General features: G+C 40.2%; 2 protein-coding genes across 12 annotated transcripts in view; one reads left to right on the forward strand and one right to left on the reverse strand.

The window, feature by feature from the left end:
• LOC126998800 (histone-lysine N-methyltransferase 2C-like) overlaps window positions 1-21871 on the reverse strand; it is a 121327-nt gene extending 99456 nt beyond the window's left edge. For 10 of the 11 annotated variants that reach the window (XM_050860862.1, XM_050860857.1, XM_050860864.1 and 7 more), the window contains exons 1-10: window positions 21714-21871; window positions 15646-15759; window positions 13639-14098; window positions 12328-12474; window positions 12034-12216; window positions 9845-9963; window positions 7557-7711; window positions 6343-6460; window positions 5362-5528; window positions 518-631 (exon numbers count right to left, since the gene is read on the reverse strand). In XM_050860862.1, the coding sequence (XP_050716819.1) occupies window positions 518-631; window positions 5362-5528; window positions 6343-6460; window positions 7557-7711; window positions 9845-9963; window positions 12034-12216; window positions 12328-12474; window positions 13639-14098; window positions 15646-15751 (1569 nt within the window). In that variant the 5' untranslated portion in view covers window positions 15752-15759; window positions 21714-21871. The remainder of the gene's footprint in view (window positions 1-517; window positions 632-5361; window positions 5529-6342; window positions 6461-7556; window positions 7712-9844; window positions 9964-12033; window positions 12217-12327; window positions 12475-13638; window positions 14099-15645; window positions 15760-21713) is intronic. The other variant, XM_050860856.1, reaches the window with a different exon arrangement.
• Window positions 21872-24048: 2177 nt separating this feature from the next.
• The window catches only part of LOC126999065 (protein O-linked-mannose beta-1,2-N-acetylglucosaminyltransferase 1-like), a 16519-nt gene continuing 16263 nt past the window's right edge, over window positions 24049-24304 (forward strand). Inside the window, exon 1 of the mRNA XM_050861444.1 lies at window positions 24049-24102. The gene's annotated coding sequence lies outside the window, so the exon portion shown is untranslated. The remainder of the gene's footprint in view (window positions 24103-24304) is intronic.

The following is a 24304-nucleotide window of genomic DNA, read 5'->3' on the forward strand; positions in this document are numbered from 1 at the left end:
TGTCTGACAGAACCTCATAAAAAAAAAGTGGGGCTAGTCACTTCTTAAATATATGTGGAATGTGTAACAGTGTCCAAAAGTGCATTCTCAATGAACAAGTGTCAGGTTTTAAGGAATGCATCTCTATCAATCAGCATGGTTTGTTTGTATGTATATTAAAGTATATAGTAATGGTATATCTACTAGCTACAGGCAAATATCCCCAAACCATGTGATTCTAACTCTTACAAACATTACTAAAACCACACCCATCAAATTTCAAGACTGCCTCCAAAATCTTACTATTTCCAACAGTGAAATTTCTGGAAAAGAGCTATAGTTAACTTCTGGCTTAAATCAATACTAACATTTCTTAAAACATTCTTAGATCATGCTATATCCAATACAATAATTTGTACATGGATCTAATCACTGCATTTCCTACAAACTGAATAAGAAATTTTGAGCATAATGAGCATATTTACATCCACTTTGAATAAGGAGCAGCAGCAAATTGTTCATGCTAATATAGGTTTACCTTGCATTTCCAACCAGTTTTGCAGAGGGAGAGGCCAAACGGTCGAGCACACACCACATGGTAGGCCTTGTCACACACTCCACATACCATCTCCTCGCTTGGTTGCCGGCACATCTGCACACCCAAAGGAGGGGAAGGGAGGGGGTGACAGAGGGATTACTATCATGCACATCACAAAACCAACTAAGTGAGGAAAGGATGGTTTAAATTATCAGATTGTGATCATGAAGAAATCAAAATCAAAAACAAAAGGACAAAGGTTTACTTTCAAGCTATCACATAGTGACCAAGAATTACTACAACAGACATAGTGGCATGCAGTGCACAATGAGAATATACTGTAACTCTTAAAGCTTTAGGGAAGTGACATTATATACCTATGAAACATAAAGAAATGGGCTACCCACTACTTTGTATGCCCTATTTTCTAAGTTTGTTGAAATCTATATTTTGGAGTTCAAACAAAAACTACAAAAGATATTACCACATTTAACACATAATGTATTTTGGCAAACATGTTTTATCGCACTCCTTTTCTTTTTATGTCAGTGTAATGCAAAATGTTTTGATAACTTGGACATCAGATAAACAAAGGTCAACAAGTAAAACTGCAAAAAGGTTCTCCATTATTCAAATCAAATAATGGTAGAGGACAGCTTAAAAGAGGAATATCAGATATAAACTTTTGGAAAAAAAATGCTTTGATTACATCTGCCAACAACCTGCCCTCTACTCCTTCCTCTTGAAAATTAGTATCCACAAGTTCTTTCCTTGTTATAAGAAACTGTGATTTCAATTTTATGGATTATAATTTGCTGGAAAAAAATTCTGGATGGCTAAATTGCCATTATACAGTACCCTCCTGAGTTTCGCGATCCTCAAGTATCGCGCTTAGTCCTAAATTTTTACCATCCCGACTTTCGCGCATTATCACCCCGAGTTTCGTGCTGCTTTGACAAGTACGGGTCACGTCTAATTACAATCGGCGTCACGTGCGCAGCCTTAAAAGGTAGTGTCACACTGGCCGTTTTCCTCCAAGCATTGGGGTTACGGGCAAGAGAGAGAGAGAGACTTGTTAAACGATGAAGCCAGAGTTGGGGAGATTGGGAGGGGGGGGGGATGTGAGGAACTCCTGTCCAAGTAGAGTCTGAAAATACATACCAAGGAAAATGGGAAGAGAACCGGTCGTTTTGAGGCCACAGTTGAAGGCAACTGCCTTACGACTGACTGACAGTTCTGAAAACACGTGATTCGCTTGTGATTCGCTGGGAGTCCAATGATGTCATCACCGGCGCACACCCAACCAGCGGCCTCACTGCCTTAAGGCGGTGTCACACTGGCCGTTTTCCTCCAACCGTTGGGGTTACAGGCAACGCCTGTACGCCCAACCTGGAGCGAGTTGGCGGCTGTTTGTAAGCTGGTGTCACACCAGGCCTTTTTCCTCCCACCGCGTTGGCGACAGGGACAATCAGCAACTCCAACTTTTCCGGGTGTGCGTCACACACGGCCAAGGTCGGTTGCCTGCATCCACATCCACAACGTAAACAAAGCACTTTCCTTGTGTCGACATGGCATCATCTGCTAAAGTAAGGGTTGTCGCAGCTTGTGCTGCCATTACCCAAGTTATGGACTTGTTGCTGCAGTTAAATGGAAGGAAGAAGCAGTTGTGGGTGTGGCATGCCTGTGGTTTCTCCGTGCCAGACGTTCTCATTGTCACCATTGCGCGTGCGCGGCCAACCAACCCATCTACACCTCTTCACCTTCAAATTAAAAAAATTAGAGTTGACTTTCATATTAAAAAAGTTGGCAGCTTTCATATTAAAACACTTGACCTTCAAATTAAAAAAAGGTTGATGTTCAAATTAAACTACTTGACTTTCAAATTAAAAAAAGCTGACCTTCAAATCATAAAAATTTAATTTCAAATTAAAAAAAAATGTAATTAAACTGAAAAACATGTTAATATCACGTGAATATGTGAAGAGAGCCTGTTTCCGTAGCTTGTGGGATTTTTTCTCATCATATCCTCATTGGCAACTCTTTCGTGCCCCTAGCAAACGGTGCTAAGCATGACTCAACCCTCTCAGTAACCCAGCGAGCAGATGCCATATATTGATTTCCACTTAATTTCCGCGTGAAAGAGTTGGCGCTCTACTTTGAAATTATCCTGGCCCATATGTGGGATACTCGCAGGCAATGGCACCAAAGTATGTGTCCCATATATGGGACACTCACAGGGAAAGGGTAAAGGACAGACCACTTAGTCTGGACCATAGGGTCTGTGTGGTCTGAATATCTATGTAAATCTATGTAAATCTATGTAAATCTCTCTCTCTCTCTCTCTCTCTCTCTCTCTCTCTCTCTCTCTCTCTCTCTCACAATTTACATTGTTACATCCTGGTCATAATGTCTATGTCAAGATGCAAAGTGAGTACGTGGAAGCACTTTACACGTGATTCATGTCAGGTTGGGTCAGTGGGAATGTTGCCACTCGTCAGGGGTTTAACATATTTATTTTTTTCAAGAAAATATATTTTCTATTTATATTCCTTCAAACTATCTTATAAATATAATTGTTACAGTCCTTATCCACCTTAGAACTGTGGTGAAAGTCAATGAAAGTAATAACATTTTCTTAGCAACACCGCAAAATATGTTTACCACGTTTCTTTATTGCCGTATGAATACCTTACATTTAGATTTACTTTTTTTTGATATATCATAATATTTAGGTTAAAATTATATTGGTATGTGTTTTATCTTATTTGTGATGCCTTTTACATCAATCACAAAAGTTACGCACCACAGTTCTCACTTAGGAATGGTGCTACTTTACCTGTACACACAGCCTCATGGCTAACAGTGACCCACAGAAAGGCAACACCAGCTTGGTCTTGGTAAGTGCTTTAGTTGCTGACATCATGAACCTAGGTGCTGACAGATAAACTACTGAACCCATGAGGACTCGATGCACCGTGAACCCCAGCTTCTGGCTTCTGTCAGTACCAGTACCAGTACTGGTACTTTCAGTACCAAATTTAACAATACCTGCCCAGGACTTGATTCAAGTCACTCCCTTCTGATTGCTGAGGGCACTTTCCCTTTCAAAAATATGACTGAAACTTATATATGTCAATGCATGTACAACAGCAGAATTTTATACGTCTTATTAAAGTGGTTGTCGATATTCAATACAACAATAAGTTCTTGGAGTAATAGCAGAACAATAAAAACATCTCTGAAAAAATGGAAAAAAGAATGGTTTGCTTTATATTTTTGTGCCTTATTTCTAAAAAAAACAAATGATAGATGAGCCTTTTTTGGTTCATATTGTAAAGCACAAATCAAAAAAGACATTAATGAAATTTTCATTAGAGTAGCCCATCTATTAATCTTGTGGTGGAATTTAGAAACTGAGCTACACAGGACAATAAATGAAAAAACTAATCAACTTCATACTTGTTTAACTGAATAATTAATTCAGTAAGCTAGTAAATGGTATGAGCAAAATTTCATGAGGATTACTATGCTGCCATCAGAATTCTTATACAGCTGTAAGATACTAAGAAAACTAAATAATAGTAAAAACACTGAATGAAAAAGGAAATAATGTTCTCTGTCTTTTTGGAGAAAATATCTTACAAACATGTATTTTTTTTAACATATATTGAACCAAATAAAGTAAGAACAGACTCATGTAAATAAAATTACTTTATTTCAATGTTTTCTTGTGGCAAAATTTTAAATTTGACAGATGGAGTTATAATAGCAGAATTTTGTGGCACTTATTGTGGTGTCCTTAGAATTTTTACATGACCATTAGTTTCCAAAATAGCTGATCAAAGGTAAAGGTATGGTCAGATTATATATTTGTCAAATACCTGATAATGAAAATAACAATAAAACATCTTTGTTGATTAGGCCATATGGCCATGGAGTGCAGGAAATGTTTGGTCCCACCCCAGTCTGGGCAGGAGGCGTGACTGACAGAGAACTCTGCCTTTGTTTGTGGCCCACAGTCTGACACATGCCATTGGAGAGGGGGTGAAGAAACCTATACCAATATTTTTGTTGAATATCACACCATTTGTGTCATGGATCAACTTTTGAGGTTCATTTAGTTTCACGTCATTCACATCATAGTGCACCAAGGGGTTAACTGCTTCTTCACTGCCGCCACCACTTATAATTATGTACCAGCTCAGTCCAGCTGACCAAGTAATTGTAGTAGTTATGTTCCAGTTTATATTACTTGTTTAATATTTCCATTATCTGATTTTTATATAAAGAAACATGCAATAGTAATAATATACAGTGGTATGTTATGATGCTGAGGTGCCTGTAATGTTGAAAGAGAAAATGGCAGACACCTCATCACCCTTGCCAAGGCATAAAACTTTTGACCTTCAGTGTATTGAATGCAAGATGGTTTTGAGATTGAGAAGTGCCTTTTACACTAAAAAGAGTGGTGATTCTTTTCTTTTCGAGAGGCTAGGAACGTATCCCAATCAAAACCATATCATAATGTTATCAGTATACGACTAATCACTTTACAAGCAATTTTTGAAGAGCATAACCCAATCATACATTATGAGATGCCTGTTCTGATCGTCAAATGTGTGCACTTTTTCATTACCTAATTTACAACTTTCATAAAAATATAATCTCTAAAACATTTACCAAAACTATGGGAAGAAATAAAAAAAACAATGTATTTATACAAAGTGAGGAATAATAAGTAAAAATAACCAGATGCATTCTAAAACAACTGTAAAATATGAAATAATGTACTTGGAACAATTTTTTTAAGAAGCTTGCAAACATTCACTCTTGTAAATACTCACCTGACATGTTTTGCAGTCAGGGCACTGCCACCCTGCCCTTGTCACAGGACTGGCACTAATTACAGGCTTAAGGCATAGTCCATGATAATGATTTCCACAGGAGCAACAGAAGATAAGGGAGCTCTCTGGAGACAGGTTTTCACACACCACACAAGCCACATCTACTGCTGGAAAAAAAAAAAAAAAAAAAAAAAAAAAAAGGAAAGGAAAGGAAAAAATCAATATGGTGCAGGCCTTGAATAATTTACATCTGTGCATATGCATTCAATATATGAATTTATAGTTATTATAATCTCTTCTCTAAGATTAATCATAAGGGGATTTGCCAGGGGATTACCACTACAGGAATCCACTATTCTCCCTGGTCATTCAATCACTCTTTTACCCTTTCACTGGGGAATTTCTCTGGAGATTATAACCCCAATAGTGTAAATTCTCCACCAAAAATTGAAATTGCCAATACTGTATTTCAATTTGAATTACCCTAATTTCCAAAATTTGCTTGAAATTTTTAGATATGGCAATATTTTTGCTTAATAACCAGCAGAAAATATAGACTTATGTATTTTATTACAAGTGTAAAAACAATGAATTCATGAAAACACAATACAAAGTTGTCTTATATTACTGAAATGAAAGTTTTTTACTTGTGATATGGTCTATAATGTAGCCATGCATAACATAAATGGCAACTAAGAGAAATTTAAAAGTTAAAACACCTATATATATACACCTATATATATATATATATATATATATATATATATATATATATATATATATATATATATATATATATATATATATATATATATATATATATATATATATATAGCACACACACACACACACACACACACACACACACATACAAACACACAATACACATGTTTATATAATTATATTAAAACTGCATAATTGGTTCCCCCCCCCTCTCTCTCTCTCACACACACACACACACACACACACACATGCACTTACCTATATCTCTGCTCTTGTCAATGTGAGAAGGACAAACCAGAGCCACACTTTTCAAGTCCATCAAGGATCCACTACTCATTGCACATGGAAAGTGAAAAAACTGCTGGCATCCCAGTGCCTGAAAAAAAATTAATTTTGAATGAAAACTATCAGTTACCAAAAGAACTTGTTAAACCAGTGTTTCATAAATTCGTTATATACCTCCTTCAATGCAGAAATGTAGAAATATAAAAGCATTGCACAAGAGCTATATGTACTAGGAATTTCAAAACCATAAAATCACAATATAAAAACATTTTTATACCAATATTAACCCTTAAACAACGGCCATCGTTTCTTTAATCAAACACATTTTGATACGCACAGACAGCCATTGTTTATTTAAGCAAGAGTCTTTCGCACCACTAATTTGAAGATTTAAATCAAATTTGGTGGGTTCTGTGACTTGCTGAGTTGTCTGCCAGCATATCTGACCCATGTGGATTTGAAATAAGATCATTAGTCCTCACTGAGCAGCCCTGGAACCCTAAGATAAGAAAACACAGGGAAACACAGTGACGCATCAGGAGGAAAGGATGGGACAGAAAGTGAAGATTATGTTAATTACAATATTTAACAGTGATGAATACATTGTGACCAGTGACGCAGTAGTGAGGGTGATCATATTACTGCATTATCTGTACTGCAATCTAGCCCAGCAAATGCTTCCATCACACCAGGCTACGCGTATCCAGTGTGTGTTGCCCCAATAGAAACAGCCAACTCTGAGAAGGACTAAAAGTGAGTAAAGTAGTTGTTGTTTAAATTATTTCAGTGTAAAGAGCAATTTAAATTATTGACATTCAATTATGAGAGGAAGTGTGAAGCATGCCACCACTGTGGCCAGCCTGTGTTGACATGTTGAGCGTCCTTGACGGAGACCTGCCCCAAGCTGCCCGGAGCAGTGTTTTGTGCCAGTAGCTCACACCCTGGCTACATTTCACAATCACTATCGTGACTATTACACAAAGTGACGCAATTTGGATTTCACCATTGTGTTCAGTGAGTTAAGACACTTCATACCATATGAATAAACAACAAAAAAAATAGCAGCTGTTTTTACCCATATCCAGGGACCATTCGGTGAAAACAATACCCGTCATTTAAAGGTTAAAATATAAATTAAACATAGACCAAAATCTAATTTTACCAGGCAATCAATAAGCAATACTAACCTTACATAGCAGAGTGGCACCAAACTTCTTACACTGGGCACATCTTTGACTTGCCCCAGCAACGACAGCTCGATCCACATGAGTAATTGTGTCATCATTTGTGAGCTCAACATTTGATGACCACAGTGCACACATATAATGTACATAACAGTGACCTGAAATAATAGTATAATTGTAGTTATCAAATCACTAAGGGTGGCATACAGCACTAGTGATATGTAACTAGGTGGACAGGCTTAATATAATATGAGAGAGAGAGAGAGAGAGAGAGAGAAAGAAAGTGTGTGTGTGTGTGTGTGTGTGCAATGATGTAGCACATTGATGTGGGGAGGTGGTGGCTGAGTGGCTAGCGAGCCGATCCCACCTTCACCGCGTCTTTGATGATGCAGGTTCAAATCCGCCGCTACCCCCTGGGATTTTTCAGTCACCACTGAGTGGCCTATGACTACCCACATGCTGTTCTGAAGACCACCCATCAACCCAGACTCTAGAGCAGTGGTTCCCAAACTTTCTACATGATGCCCCCTTTTGACTTCTAAGAAATTCTCATGCCCCCCATCCTTTATGTGTATATATATGTATATATATATATATATATATATATATATATATATATATATATATATATATATATATATATATATATATATATATATATATATATATATATATATATATATATATATATATATATATATATATATATATATATATATTGAAATTCACGTGAGGATGATTCAAACAGTGTTACTCCTTCATGTGTGTGTTTGCAAAACTGCAATTTTTGGGGAATCACACTCCCCCTGTATCCAGCACATGCCTCCCCCAGGGGGGCATGCCCCCCAGTTTGGGAACCACTGCTCTAGAGGAACTGTCCAAGGGAAATCAAGAATGAGCTCCTGGGGGCATCATAAGCCAAAAATAGATTGCGCCAATATAAACGCTTGCACCATGACGGGCTTGGGCTGAATACCAGGCCCAACCAGGAAAGCCTACTGGGGCTATAGGCCAGGACGTAAAAAAAATAAAAATAATAATAATAATAATAATAATAATAATAATAATAATAATAATAATAATAATAATAATAATAATAATAATAATAATAATAATAATAAATAAATATATAAATAGAAATAAATATCCACTAATCTCGACGACCGCAACTAAGTGACTTGATAAAATGGAAAGACTATAAGACTGAGTTATATAAGAGGTGCATGTGGTGTTTCAGGATGGGATGGAGAAAGTAATGAAAGCATGAATGAGAGATTTGGTATGGGGATGACAATGAAAGGAGTGGAATATGGAGTGGTGGAGTGAGTGAAGCGTGGTGCACTGGGATGGTTTGGGCACATGATGAGAAGGGGGGAATTAATTTGTGAAGAGTGTATGAGGGAAGGACTGAGGGAGGGGGTGTCAGGGGAAGACCACCTGTGAAGTGGATCAACAGGGTAAGCGAGTATTGGAACGAGTGTTGGAAGTAGCAGGATTGAGCGTGCTGAGGTGGAGTACCAGAACAGGGAGAGATAGAGACACTTCTGCCACAGCCACCCCCTGGAGGGAAGTTCCCATAAGGGAACAGGGCATCAAGAGATATAGACAGATAGATATATAGATATATCTTTGTCTGTAAACATCAACTCCAGTTATATGGGCACATGACATGCTTCCTGGACATTGATCCTGCTTATAGGTTTGTTTTTGTAGAAGACAACCCTAAGTGGAGACAACCATGGGGATGCCCACATAGCTAATGGCTAAGGAAAGTTGACTGATCCTTGAAGGGGCATGGGATGGGAAGGGTAGCTGCATGGAGGCTTGCCTGGAGCGAGGCGACAAGTGAGTGAAGCAACTTGTCTTCTGGTGTATGCTCCCTAGTTAGTTAGTAAATATCAAATATTTATACTTTACAGTCATTCATCCTTACACAAAGCAACAAAGAAAAATCTTTGCAATAATAATTTATATTCCTATTCTCTTCACTTTTTTATTAGAGAAATCAATAAGCTTTCAAACAATATACAATACAAAAATCAAATTTGCTGTGTGCAGGAGGGCCATGTTGTACTATGCCAATAAGCGAGACCCCAGAGCAAAGGGGTTAAGGCCTCTTGAAATCTATCTGCACCTTGAACCATTACACAGACTATGAGTGGCAATACAGATATTTCTGGGTTGGAGATCAGAGCACATGCACACACCTTAATCCCATTCATATCTGGAATAACATGGAACCAGAATATTTAGTGAGCACTTATGTATCTATTAAAAGACTAAAAACTCACCTGATGGTTCAAAGAGCATTGATATGCTAGGCAGGTCAGTGTGCCCGACAAGTGAGATTTCATCTACAGGTTCAGGTAAAATTTCCCCTACTTGTTTCCTTGGCGATTTTCCTTTGTCTCTGAGGAGGAGGAAAAAAAAAAAAAAAACATTAAAAAGGCAGTAAGAAATAGGACATTGTGACTCATTAACCCCTAAAGGACAGCTCACAAAAATTCCTGCTCAGGCGGAGAAAGGCAGAAATGCGGGGTGTGGGAATTCCCGTCGTCTGCTGTTCCGCCAAAATTTGTACAGTACCCTCCCAAGTTTTACGACCCTCGAGTTTCGCGATGCTCAAGTTTTGCGCTGAGTCCTAAATTCTTACCATCCCGACTTTCCAGCATTATTGCCCCAAGTTTTGCGCTGCTTTGACACGTACGGGTAACATCTACCTACTGTCAGCGGTGTCACACTGGCCGTTTTCCTCCAACCATTGGGGCTACAGGCAACCACGGTTGCCCGTGTGCCCAACCAGGAGTGAGTTGTTGGTTGTCTGTATGGATGGAAAACGGTTAGGGGTGTGAGCAACCATGTGGCTGTATGTTAACAAACAGACGACGGCAGTATGTTAACAAACAGACAATGGCAGTGGCTGAGGAGTGAGGAAGCGGTAGAAAATGGCCCACCAAGAGACTCATAAAGTGGAGTGGCAGAGCTGCTTTGTTTGCTATTTAATTGACAAGATAAGAGAACACCCCATGCTGTGGGACCACAGTTAAAAAAAAAAACTCTTTCCCATTCTATGAAAATTGCAGGACTCGTCTTCACAGCACAGTCCTTCCATCATTGAAGCCATGATCATGCCCACAACTGCTTTTTCCTTTCATTTAACTGCACCAACAAGTCCATAACTTGGGTAACTGCAGCACAAGCCGGATTTTAGCAAACGGCGCCATGTTGATGCAGGGCGACTGCCTTGTTTACATTGTGAATACAGACAACGGACCTTGGCCGTGTGTGACGCACACCCGGAAAAGTTGGAGTTGCCAATGCAGTTGGAGGAAAAAGGCCCAGTGTGACACCAGCATCTTTAAGGCAGCCGCAGCTTTAAATCTCTGTACAAAATTCCCGAGAAACTAGCGGTTGGGTGACTATGTTCACACGTGCTGGGGCGGGATTCACAGAGATCCGTGCTAATGGCCCGTGGTAAAAACTACAAACTATTGATTTAACTATCAACATTGACTTCAGATTCACAAAAGCTTTCGTTTCGTCATAGGGCCATATTACAAGTCAAACCCGAGAAGTTTCAGGTCCCTACATAGGTCGGTTTAGGGGCCGTACTTCAAGTCCAATCCAAGAAGTTTCGGGTCCCTACAGAGTTCGGGATGAATAACTCTGTAGGGACCCAAAACTTCTCGGATAGGCTTGTAGTACGGCCCCTAAACCGACCTTTGGAGGGAACCAAAACTTCTCGGGTTTGACTTGTAATATGGCCCATAGTTAGAGGACACTGATTTGGTGAGCGCCGGCGATGACGTCATCGGACTCGGCAAATCAAAAGCAAGTTTTCAGAACTGTCAGTCAATGATAAGGCAGCCAGCCGACTTCAGCTATGGCTTCAAAACGACCCGTTCTCTCTTCATATTTTCTTCCTTTTTCCACTGTACGTATATTGAGATAACAAGGGAGTAAAGTGGAAAAAGAAGTCAGCTTCTCCACAGGCCAGAACCAATAAGCGCTTTTCCAGTGTTTTCAATACCCCGAGTTTCACGATCTGCGAGTTTAGCACTATACCTTCGGAACGAAGCAAGCGCAAAACTCGGGAGGGTACAGTACTTCCCAACATCATATCTCTGCCGTGCTATAACCGAGGAACTTCTAGTTTGTTTCATTATGTAAATGAAAGATTGGCGATGTCAAAGCACTATGAACTATTGTGTTTTTGTATGAAATTGCCACACAGGGCTGCAAAATGCGGTATTCAGTCAAACCTTGGTTTACGAGTGCCGTAGTTAACGAGCATTTTGATTTACAAGTAAAAGAAAATAAATATGCCTTCATTTATGAGCGATGACTTGGTGTACGAGCATCCTGTCTCTTCTCAAGAGATCTATTCAATTTATATACATGAAATGCCTACAGCAACAGATAAATGGGGAAAGAGACAAGACATTATATCTCTAAATTACATATACTCATATTGACTTACTTCAGTGTGGCCTGAGTAGCCTTAAGCTTTTTTGACAGAAGAGATTCTTGTGGGCTACTTTCTGATGGTGATGTAATTTTCTCAGGCAGTGTATAGGATGGTGTAGGGTCATGCCTCACCAAGTCACCCTGGCCAAGCTGACTTTGCTCTCCAAGACAGCACAAACTGCAAACTCTTCCTGGCCTATGGGGAAAAAATACCATTGCTACTTCTAAAAACAAATAATTAATATTTTTATTCCAAAATGTTTTACTCAAGTTTAGACTATTGGCATAAGAGTAGGAGTGACCTTACCATCTATCTTGATAAGTGGGAGCCATGAACATGTCATCCTGAACATACGCATCATCATCCAAGGGGTGAGGAGAGTCTTCCCCGACGATTCCACCTCTCTCTTCTAAAGACATACTATGGCTTAGTCGTCGTCCTCCTCTCCCACGGCTGCAAAATAATAATTTGAATTACTGTCCGAAACATCCAAGGTATTGAATACAATAAAACCAGCAAAAATATCTTGGACTATCAAAGGCTTTGTTTTCTTTATGTAAAACTGAAGTATAGTGTCCAACTTTGATTATTTATTTCCTACAAAAAAATGCTACAAAAATATAAACTGAAGCATGCCACCATGAACACCTGTCCTGTGACCCCTCTCTCTCTCTCTCTCACTCTCTCTCTCTCTCTCTCTCTCTCTCTCTCTCTCTCTCTCTCTCTCTCTCTCTCTCTCTCTCTCTCTCTCTCTCTCTCTCTCTCTCTCTCTCTCTCTCTCTCTCTCTCTCTCTCTCTCTCTCTCTCTCTCTCTCTCTCTCTCTCACACACACACACACACACACACACAAAAATATTCTTAACATCAAAGTGAAGGGAGAAGAAGAAATAACGTATGAAAAGAATACGAAGTGTCCGGAGGTAAAGGGGCGACCGCCAAATCTGGCATTTTTAGTTAAGTGTACCATGCGATAGGCACACGCATTTTCTATGATTTCCAAAAACAGTGCAAGGTATATTGACCCTTATAACAAGAGAATCGAGGGTGAACTAGCAAGAAATTTGAACAATAATGCCTTATTATCATGTAGTGGTTGGCAGAGGTAAAGAGGCAGCATCGCCAACAGCATGAGAACCAATGAGGCGCTGGTTTTCCTGCCCTACCCACAGGCTATACCATATAGGTTTGTGTAAGTAAGCTATGGATGGGGAGATGGCTTCAGGTATTGTCTTGTCATTCACGGTAAAAGTCGTGAACAGAACAGTCCACTCCCAGGAATGCACAAAATCAACAGTGCATCTGAAAGAGGACTTTGGTTGGGTCTCTAATGAGAGTCACATTGCTGACTAAGGACAACTTTTTCTGACATTTGCTTGTGCATCAAAACTTTATGCTGCCTTGCTAAGTTTGGATCTCCAATAGATGGCACACAGCCGACTGCTATTTTTGTTTTTCCAGCAGTTGTTGAAAATTAACATGTCAACTTATCTGTAGTTCTTACCCAAAGTTCTAACTCAAAGAAGTTTTACTGCAATAATGATAAAAATAATAACAACAATAATAGTAATAGGAATAACAATAATAATGATATATTTTAAAAGAACTAGAAAACTCACAAGCCAATCCTCTTGATCTTCATTCCTCTTCTTATTTGAAAGGTGCCAGCTCTTGATGGACTGAGAGGCACTCCCTTAGGACGGCCACGGATTTTAGGGAGAGTTACAATGCTACTACGGCCACAGGGAACCTGGACTGGCACAAGCGGAATCGTAGGCATCATGTCAAGACCCACAGTTCCTCTATTTGATGATAAGATGGAGTCACTGGATGAGGTGGATGATGAACTTCTGGATACACTACTGGACTGTGAACTGGGAGCATGTGTGGTTGTGGTGCAAGAGGAGGAAGAGGATGAAAGGGATTGAGAAAGTCGTTGGTGAGCTACAGAAGCTTTGGTGATTGTTATGGAGGAACTAGAGGGAAGTGAAGCCAAGGAAGGTAAAAGAAGAGGGTCATCTACTTCCATTTTCTCCTCTATTCTGCCTCCCACAGAGGTGGTCATTGTGGATGTGGGGCCTGAAACAAACAAAAAAAACTCTTAAATTATGAATTAACCAAATATATGCACATGTAAATCTTTCTGTAAACGACTTTGCTATCATTTGGGTCCAAATTACTTTCGGATTATTAAAGCTACTCCATAAGCAAGTCATGAATGAAATACAATACTTTACTGGAATACTATCGAAGAAATGCAACCTTACACCTTCCAAAAAGACACAAGCCACTCCTGGAGAGGTATATTAAGGAAAAGTGTGCTGCAATGACATACATCAATTTATGAGTAAAATGAGTTAACTTTTTGTTCCATTCCTGTAGCTTGGTGACATCTCCGTGAAAGAAATCCACAGTCAAGGGGTTAATCAGACTCTTTTGCACCCACTAATTTGAATGTTTAGCTCAAATTTGGCAGTTTCTGTGATTTGCCAAGCCGTCTGACAGCATATCTGACCCTTATGGATTTGAAATAAGGGTCATTAGTCCTCCCTCAGCAGCACTGGAGCCTACAGCCAGCACCTCTTAGGGAAACACAGTGATGCATCAGGAGGATAGGACAGGATAGAAAGTAAAGATTATTCTGAATACATTAATAACAGTGATGAATACATTGTGAGCAGTGACGTAGTAGCAAGTGATGATATTACTTCACTATCTGTACTGCACTCAAGCCCAGCAAGTACTTTCATCACATTAGGCTCTGCGTATATGTGTTGCCCTGACAGAAACAGGACTAGAAGTAAGTGAGAAAAGCAGATATTGTCTAAATCATTCCAGTGTAAAGAGCAATTCATATTATTGACATTCAATTATGAGAGGAAGTGTGAAGCATGCAGCCACCATGGCCAGCCTGGGTTGACATGTTGTGTATCCTTGACGGAGGCCCGCCCCAAGCTGCCCGGAACAGAGTTTCGTGCCGGCAGCTCATACCCTGGCTACATTTCACAAACGCTAGCGTGACTATTACGCAACATATTGCAATTTGGATTTAACCCGCTGTGTTCAATGAGTTAAGACGCTTCATACGAAATGAATAAATAGAAAAAAAAATTAAAAAATAGCAGCTGCTTTTACTAGTACATATTTAACAAGGACCATTTGGTGAAAACGATACCCATCGATTAAGGGTTAATATTATCTTACTTTATTATGGCAGTCAATGTCAAATTCTCTTTGCAAATTGGCAATGAAAATAGCTGCCACCCTCTCTGTCTTATGAAGTTAAGAGAAAATTTAATTTCTAGTGTTAATAGGCAACTATCATGCCCTACTGTGAACAGGCCAATAAGAGCTAAGAACATCCATAATATCAAATCAAAGATGAACAAAAGCAAATATTGAGACAGGACAACACAAGCGAGTTCAAATCCTGTATACAACTAGGTACATACATGAAACGATAAACAAAGAAAGAATAACAGTTTCATATGAAAAATTAGCATAATTATTAATAACTCTTATGTACAAAACATCTTGGCAGAGAATCTCTTACTTTCTCCTGAGCACATATGTGGTACAAATACTACACATATATATTTACTGAACTGTACACTGTCAAGGTTTACCTGTAGCAGTACCACATGAGGGCAAATCCCCTCCAGTGGTTGATCCCTTCTCCCATTTGATGTCTGAAGAGTCATCTTCAAAATTGGACCCATGTGATTTTTCCATACTTCAATCTGTGGAATGTTGTTTGCTATTAGAACCATATCAAGGGATTTACAAGAAACTTCTTAAGTTTTACCTATCATTCACTCTACAATTGGGCTGGAATTCCACGATTCCCCAAAAATTCCAACTTTTTACTGGTATACGACGTACAGAAAAATTTATTGAAGAAAAGTTGCTATTTTATTACGATGGAGTTTGTAAAATATAGTTTTGAATCTTCGACCCGGAAATTTACTGCCTACAGAGAGCCAAAATTGCAGTGGAATGAATCTCATTGAATAAAAATTGTAGAAAATCATCTGTATAACTCAACTGGGAAATCAGATTATTATTTGGACAGACCATTTAGTACCTGGATTTCCATGAATCCCAAAAAATTTGAACTTCCGCTTCCCACTCCTCTGAACTAGATATTGGTTCATCTAGAACATCACGTATACCAGTGGGTGTCATGACTACACTCAGCACGCACACTACGAGCAGAAACTAAAGGAACACCGCCGAAAAAGGATGGCTGAGGGAAAAGAATTACTCTACAGACGCCATGATGCATAGCCGGGAACTGTAGATTATGTCTAGCACAGAGTGGTGGTAGGGAATGTCGCAGAAACAAGAGGTGTCAGTTAGTTACTTAACATCGACAGAGACCTAGTTGTGTGCGCCCTTCAAATCCCGGAAAGCTTCTCACTCTCCGGCACTGGTGTCATGCTCGTTCCCCACATCTGATAAAACTATATGATGCCAGCAGCATCATCATCATTAAGGGGTTAAGTAGGAAACAAGATATCAGTAAGTGAATAATAGCAATCTTTAACCAAATGTCATGGTCATATGGTTAATATTCATTTAACCCTTTCATGGCTAAACGCTCGCACCGAGCGTTAGGCGTATTTGCTGGTGGTGCTAAACGCTCACTGCGAGCTCCAGCCGCACTCAAATGAGTGTTCCAACAATATTTCTCACAATTGCCAATTGAGTGGGTTCTCCACTAAATTTGGTGGAAAATCATGTCAGCCCAGCGCAGAAAATCTACGGATGAGCAACTGGTGGATCTTAATTGTTGTCCAATATAGCGACATTTTTGCATAGCTTCACCTATCACATGACTGATATTTTGACCAAATAGTTGTAAATTTAGCACCTGGCAATGCTGCCCTGCCAGCACCCCATCATCAAGAGATCTACAGTAGTTGCCTTACGGCTGACCGTCGCGCACGTATAAATGTACGTCTTCACAGGCAACACCCCCTGAACGTACCTGTACTTTCACAGGAGAGGCTTACATTACCGAATCGTATAGACCTTGGCCTCCTCTTTCCAATGGTGTTTTTGTTTTTGAGCTGTGATGAATAGTTTCTGAGATACAGAGGTTAAAAGAGCGAGCACTAGCGTCACTTGCTGGTGGTGCTAAAAGCTCGCTGCAAGCGCCAGTCGCCCTCACAGCAAAAAACACCCCCTGATGGTGCTTGTACATTCGCAGGAGAGGCTTACATAACCGAATCTTATAGATCTTGGCCTCCTCTTTCCAATGGTGTTTTTGTTTTGTAGCTGTGATGAATAGTTTTTGAGATACAGCAGTTAAAAGAGATTCCCTTCCCCCGCTGGGGTGCCCGAGCGCGCCTGAGGGGGTAGTCTCGTTGCGAGCTACAAACAATGCCTCAGAACACTTAAATGAACTTAACCCCTTCAACACGAGGATGCGTATACTGCGTCCTTGCGTGCCCCGTACCATATCCAAGGAGGCGCATGCTGCATCCTGGCTTGCTTTAGCCAATATAAGCGTTATTTTATCTATATATTTATGCTTACATCTCAAAATTATCAATCAATTTATGTTTCTTTATGTGCACCATTAATTCTGCATGTTTTCATATGTAATACATGATGATTATGTTGAGTTTATGGCTGAAAACTTGTTATATTCAGTAGCGACATTTGAAATTTGGTGCACGTGGCGATCCTGGATACGGTGCGGGGTGCTGTTTTGGCCCAGCCGTAGTGAAGGGGTTAAAAGCTATCAAATGAAAGAAAATAAATACCAAAATGAGAAAGCAGCAATAAAGAAAATATTTATCACTGTAATGAAGAAAATATCTGGAATTTTACCATTAACATTAGTCTTTAACTACGTGCACCATCATATCACGGTTAATGGGCATATATTTTCCCCTTTTAACCATACGTAATGTGAAGGCTAATATGGTATTTTGCAGTGGCAGAGCTAACCTACACTTAATGGGCATATATTTTCCCCTTCAAACACATATGAAGGTGGATATGGTATTTTGCAGTGACAGAGATAAACTACATTTTAACCCCTTAGAACTGGGAGGCGCGCCCCCTTTAGAGGACGTTAGTAATATCTAAGGCGGCAAGAGCTTTGGAGGAAAGTTGGATTTTCTGTTATTGCAATATTTTTCTTTAAAAGATTGTGGGGTAATATTGAGAAATTTATGAAAAAATGCATAATTCTTGCCTTTATTAACTTTTCTTTTCAACAGTAAATTTAAGTTTTAAAAATCTGGAAGGGAGTTTTATCTATATATGCAAGGGTTAAAGAACCATTGCCTTAGAATATGCAAGGCATCACTACCTACCAGGAAGGTTAGTGCAGTAACTAAGGTCTTAATGCTCCACTGCCTGAGTGCACCAACCCTTGGTCTGAATGCAACACGTATAAGGTTCCAATGTACCACATGCCTGGTCCTAATGCACCACTCCCAGTCTGAATGCACCACCCTTTATGGTTCCAATGCACTGACCTCAGGCCAGTTGATATTTTACATTTTATCTCCTATAACTTTATACTTCTTTACTAATGGTTTAGGAACTGTTTATAAAGAACAGCTTGTTTCCACAATTTCAACTGACACAATAGGCCTGTTTACTGGTAGTGTGTTTACCAGTAGTTTAGGAGAACTTTTGACAGTATCAACACAATGCCTTCAGTCAGTCACAATTCTGGGAGTACAGAGAAGACATCTCCAAGCCTTCAAGCCATTTACAATGAATACCACAAGACCTAAGGACTGGATTCACTTTCCACGTGTAGTGTGTGAAGGAGACATAAGACCACACCAGGAAGCCATGCAGTGTGATAGCTGCAATGCTTGGCAGCACAGAACATGTAACTCTGGTTTGTAAATCAGCATTTTTTTAAAGGGGTAAAAAAAAAAAAGCTTTTTTATATATTTTTTTTTATAAAGTTGCCCATATTTACTGCCAAAAAACATGCTTTGAGAATTTAAACCTATGTGTTTGAAGAGTATGACAGTACCAATGCTACAGACCTTCAGAAAGCAAAAAAAACTAATTATTGACAACTGAGTAATGTAAATATAAAAAAAAAAAATTTTACCCACTGTGTGGGGTCAAAAAAGAAAATGTGATCCCTCACCTTACCTTTCTTTGTACAGTAAATGGGTGTGTGGAGGTTATAGAGGGTCATGGCAGGTGTGTGGAGGGTACAGAGGGTCATATTACAGGTGTGTGGGAGGTAAAGAGTCATATAACAGGTGTGTGGAGGGTAGAGGGGACTCATGACAGGTGTGTGGAGGGTAAAGAGGGTCATAACAGGTGACAGGTGTGTGGAGGGTACAGAGGGTTATGGCAGGTGACAGGTGTGTGGAGGGTAAAGAGGGTCATAACAGGTGACAGGTGTGTGGAGGATACAGAGGGTCATGGCAGGTGTGTGGAGGAGCATAGAGGTCATGACAGGTGTGTGGAGGGTACAGAGGGTCATGACAGGTGTGTGGAAGGTACAGAGGGTCATGACAGGTGTGTGGAGGGTACAGAGGGTCATGACAGGTGTGTGGAGGGTACAGAGGGTCATGGCAGGTGTGTGGAGGGTACAGAGGGTCATGACAGGTGTGTGGAGGGAACAGAGGGTCATGACAGGTGTGTGGAGGGTACAGAGGGTCATGACAGGTGTGTGGAGGGTACAGAGGGTCATGGCAGGTGTGTGGAAGGTACAGAGGGTCATGGCAGGTGTGTGGAGGGTAGAGAGAGTCATATAACAGGTGTGTGGAGGGTACAGAGGGTCATGGCAGGTGTATGGAGGAGTATAGAGGTCATGACAGGTGTGTGGAGGGTACAGAGGGTCATGGCAGGTGTGTGGAGGGTACAGAGGGTCATGGCAGGTGTGTGGAGGGTACAGAGGGTCATGGCAGGTGTGTGGAGGGTAGAGAGATTCATAAAATAGGTGTGTGAGAAAAGAATTTCATCTGCCTGGTCAAGCTGCAAAGGGGTCCCTTTTTTTACCCCAACTTACCCCAAAACTTTTTTTACCCCTCTTGACTATACAGTAATAACAAGAATGAAAGTACTATTGCTCCCAAAAGTTAGGTGCATTTCACAAACCTCAGGAGCCCTAAGCCAGTGAGTCTGAAGCAACCTGTCTACTTCCCTCCTTAACAGATGGTGCCAGACAGTGCCTCGTGTATGGCTTGTGGCGAACGAGACTTCCATTTATTACTACATTCGGACTACAAAGTTGGTGCATTCAGACTAGGCTGGTGGTGCATTCAGGCCAGGCAGTTGGTGCATTCAGACTAGGCTGGTGGTGCATTCAGTCTGTCCATTCAGACTAGGCTGGTGGTGCATTCAGTCTGTCCATTCAGACTAGACAGATGGTGCATTCAGAATACAAAGTTGGTGCATTCAGACTAGGCTGGTGGTGCATTACATCCAACTTCCTTGAGCACCCCCTACAACCCTCTCATATGTAACGTACAATAAAGGTATTCTTCTAGAAGTACAATTGTCTCACTGTGAAGGACACCTTTTAGCTATATGGAGAACTTTGTGCACAAACAATGCACTGCCATGTTGCTTTCTGTTGTAAATCACTCATTCGTGATACAGCTATTTCTTAACATTTGGTCAGGGGGGACAGATTGAGGGATTTATTTGTTTACTGCATTTTGGCAGCAAAGCACAGGTTAGGTACTGTTAGAGCAGATTTCATTAAGTTGCTCTGCTTTTCAACACCCATGCACACTGGGGGAATACACAGAAGGAAAAACATACTTTTGCCTGGTTTTGTTTTAGTTTGTCCACTTGTGATCTTTGTGAGCGGCGAGTGAAATATAGAAACAGTAAGCATGAGGCTCAGTCTGCCCAGCAAGCCCCCGTGAAACAACAACACTGGCCTTAGAAATTTTCAAGGCATCCCCACCTAATTAAGCCGTTTACGCAGTCAATTGGTATGACCAGGAACTAAAACCTTAACAAATGAGAAGCAAATGAAGTATCCTATGCACTCCGCATGCTATTTTATCTCCATTATAAGCAGCATCATATTTTGTCCAGAAATAAGCAATCAGCATCTCAAAATTAATAGGCTACCCTTTCGTGAATAATCCCCCTTATCTAATGAAATTGAGATTTCATGAACAAGTGATTTGCCATGGAAACCAATACAGAAGTAGTGTATGAGCACACAGTACTTCATATACCTAACACAAAGGTGTCCTTTGCAACGAAATGGGTGTACTTGTGGAATAATAGTAAATACATACCCTATGCAGTGCAAAAGATATTTCGGGAGTAAAGTGGGGAATAATTGTACAGATTAACCCAATAATAACAAGATAATACATGCAGTCTTCCCAAACCACTTTGATATTCATTGAAGTTGAAACGATTGCAGTCGTTTTTATAAACATATCCATTTCGCTCGTGGCATTAATTAAATGTTTTACTATAAAATCATTATTTTTTTCGGTAGGTGATCACAAACAAACGATTTACTCTTAAACCTTAATAAATCTACAGTAAATGCTCCTCACACTAACTTCCTAATCTTTCGTGTAACTGATTCCCCGCTGCATGATGAAATAGAAAAACATGTATTCTTCCGAAATCTTGACGTTTAGGTGCAGGTTAGCCCCAAGGCGCCCTCCCTAGCCATGTAAACAAACCCTTTACTGCTACTTCAGGACTTTTTGCGGGAGAGTCTTACCTTCACAGCCTCCTTGAAGCCTCACGAAAGGAGAATAATCCATAGTTTTACAACTTAATGTTAAATTTGAAATAAACTTCCATCTCCGCTGTTTGATAGCCACACAACACGCCGACACGCTATACGCACACTGAGTCCGCTTGTGCTGGGCCAGGACACCACCCGCCTACACCACGGGGCATTCCCACGCCATCTAAGGAGAGTTCAAACCTGTATCTGGTAAAGACTCGCTGCGCCTCAGTGTTCGATGGTTTCCCTCGCCTCTACAAGGTAACGGTTGTGTTGTCTATAGGAGAGCCACTGGTTTCATTGCGGCTATGGTGAATACCGCGTGAGAAACTAGTTCGCAATAAAAAATAGTAAAGAGTCATATTCACTCCCCTAAATTATAATAAAAAGTACACCAACAAATATGTTTAAGCATTAACTTTCAGATAATGTGTATGACGGAGGTTATTTTTTTGATGAGTGTCAATGATGGGACAGGTTCGATAATAGTGCGGAGTAATACAAGAGCAATGCCCCAGGTGGACGCTTAGATTATAAACGATCAACAGCAAAACACAACAAACTTATGTCATTTCATTTTTGTCGTATGAAAGAGTGGAAAATCTCTCTCCGTTCATTCTCCCTACAATGTCACATATATTACAATAACATTTGTGGAAAACAGGCGGAACTGCGAAGTACATCAAGATAAATTTTTCTCTGGGGATTCGATCAATCCTCTCAATTCTGTGATTTCCTGACCCATGCAGCTGGATGGGCCTAACCTCTCCCCATAACTACCCTAATTAACCCGCTTATTTATTATAGGAAGAAGGGGTTTTGGGCAGCCTCTTAATGCAACCCTGCCGTGTTTAGGTTTGGTTAGTTTAAGGTTAGGCTGGTTTACATATAGGTTCTTGATGGGTTATTTTTGTTGGGATGTATTCTGATAATAACTAGAAAAGGCTGATTTGGTTATTTTGTAGCTACTTCCGCCCGTCACACACGACTCTGCAGTTTTGTGACGTAGACAATAAGAAAATAAAATGATCAGGCCGCCACACACTGCATCACCACCTTGGAGCAAACTTAGATGTTCCGCTAATCCCGCAATTCAACACTTCAAAGATTTGCGACCCTGCTGCTGTGTTCTGCTGGAGAATCTATAGCTAGGGTGGGGATTGGTTATACGTGCATCGGTCCGGATGGCATGTATTCCCATCCCACCCAAAGTTATAAGTATAGCGATCTGAAAGTAGGAGCGGTCCAACTGACATCCTAATCCTACAGTCTTTTAGTTACCCATTGAAAAGGTTATCAATACTCTAAATCTAGGATTTAAAACAGAAAACAAATCAGTTTGATGGGTAACTATAAAGCATGGTACACTTTATGACAGGAGCTATTTAATTTAGTGTGTGGTCTATCGTAGTAGGTATTTGTAGTCTGCCCCAGTTTATGTAGTCCTCTAAGAGCAGCTTTCACAGTCGTTTTGTTTGTTTTGATCGTTACCAATGGCGGCGATCGCCGCTATAGAATTTCCACTTAAAACTGGCCGATGGGGTAGTGGCGGGTGCGGGGTTAGCCCTCTCTCAACATTTCTCGCTTCCTCTGCAGCCGCCACTACCCCATCGGCCAGTTTCACGTGGAAAACTATATCGTCGATCGGCGCCATTGGTAACGACCAAAACAAACAAAACGACTGTGAAAGCGGTCCTAAGCTACATATGACGTACCTGACCTGTCTCCCGAGACTTCACCTGATGTTGTACTGTATTAATTGTTACCTGAGGGCTCGATCCTGACCTGAGTATATATGACCTGACCATGCAGTCTGGAGTTTTGTAATTCCTGTTGAGAGGGCCTTCTGTTGAAAGAAGTTGAATAATGCAGAGTGGAGTCGTCAGCGTATGAGTGGATAGGACAGTTTGTTATAGAAAGAAGATCACTGATGAATAACAGGAAGAGATCAGTGGATTATAGAACAGAGCCCTGTTGATAAGTTAGGGGAAGAACAGTGACCGTCTACCACAGCAGAGATAGAATGGCCGGAAAGGAAACTGGAGATAAAGGAACAGCTAAAGAGAAGGATATAATCCGAAAGAGGGCAGCGTTGTCATTACTACAGAAAAAGTGTTTGAATATAAAAGATAAAGAATCCATCGAAAAGCTCAAACAATCAAGAAAATTATATTTTGATCTCTCTCTCTCTCTCTCTCTCTCTCTCTCTCTCTCTCTCTCTCTCTCTCTCTCTCTCCACTAAACGTCATCAGGAAAATACAGGTAATAATGAATTTATACGTATTTCCTTACAAGTTATCCTCCTCTGCCGCTCCCTTCTCTCTCATCTTATCCTCCAGTCCGTCTCTATCACTCTCCACCCGCACAGGACGAGGAAGAGGTGAGAATATATAAATTAAAATAAGAAAAAAAAGGCGAAAGGAGAAGAGAAAAGCTAAGCAGCAAGAATGGAAACAGTCGGTATATACGGAATACATAAGGAATATAAAGAGTCCGCCCGATCTATTCACCACTCAGCCTTGAAAATCGGATCAATATCACCTGCCTTCCCCTATCGGTTTAACTTCCATTTTAACTTTTCG

The sequence above is a fragment of the Eriocheir sinensis genome, chromosome 15 (assembly GCF_024679095.1).
Source record: "Eriocheir sinensis breed Jianghai 21 chromosome 15, ASM2467909v1, whole genome shotgun sequence".
Lineage (NCBI taxonomy): Eukaryota > Metazoa > Arthropoda > Malacostraca > Decapoda > Varunidae > Eriocheir > Eriocheir sinensis.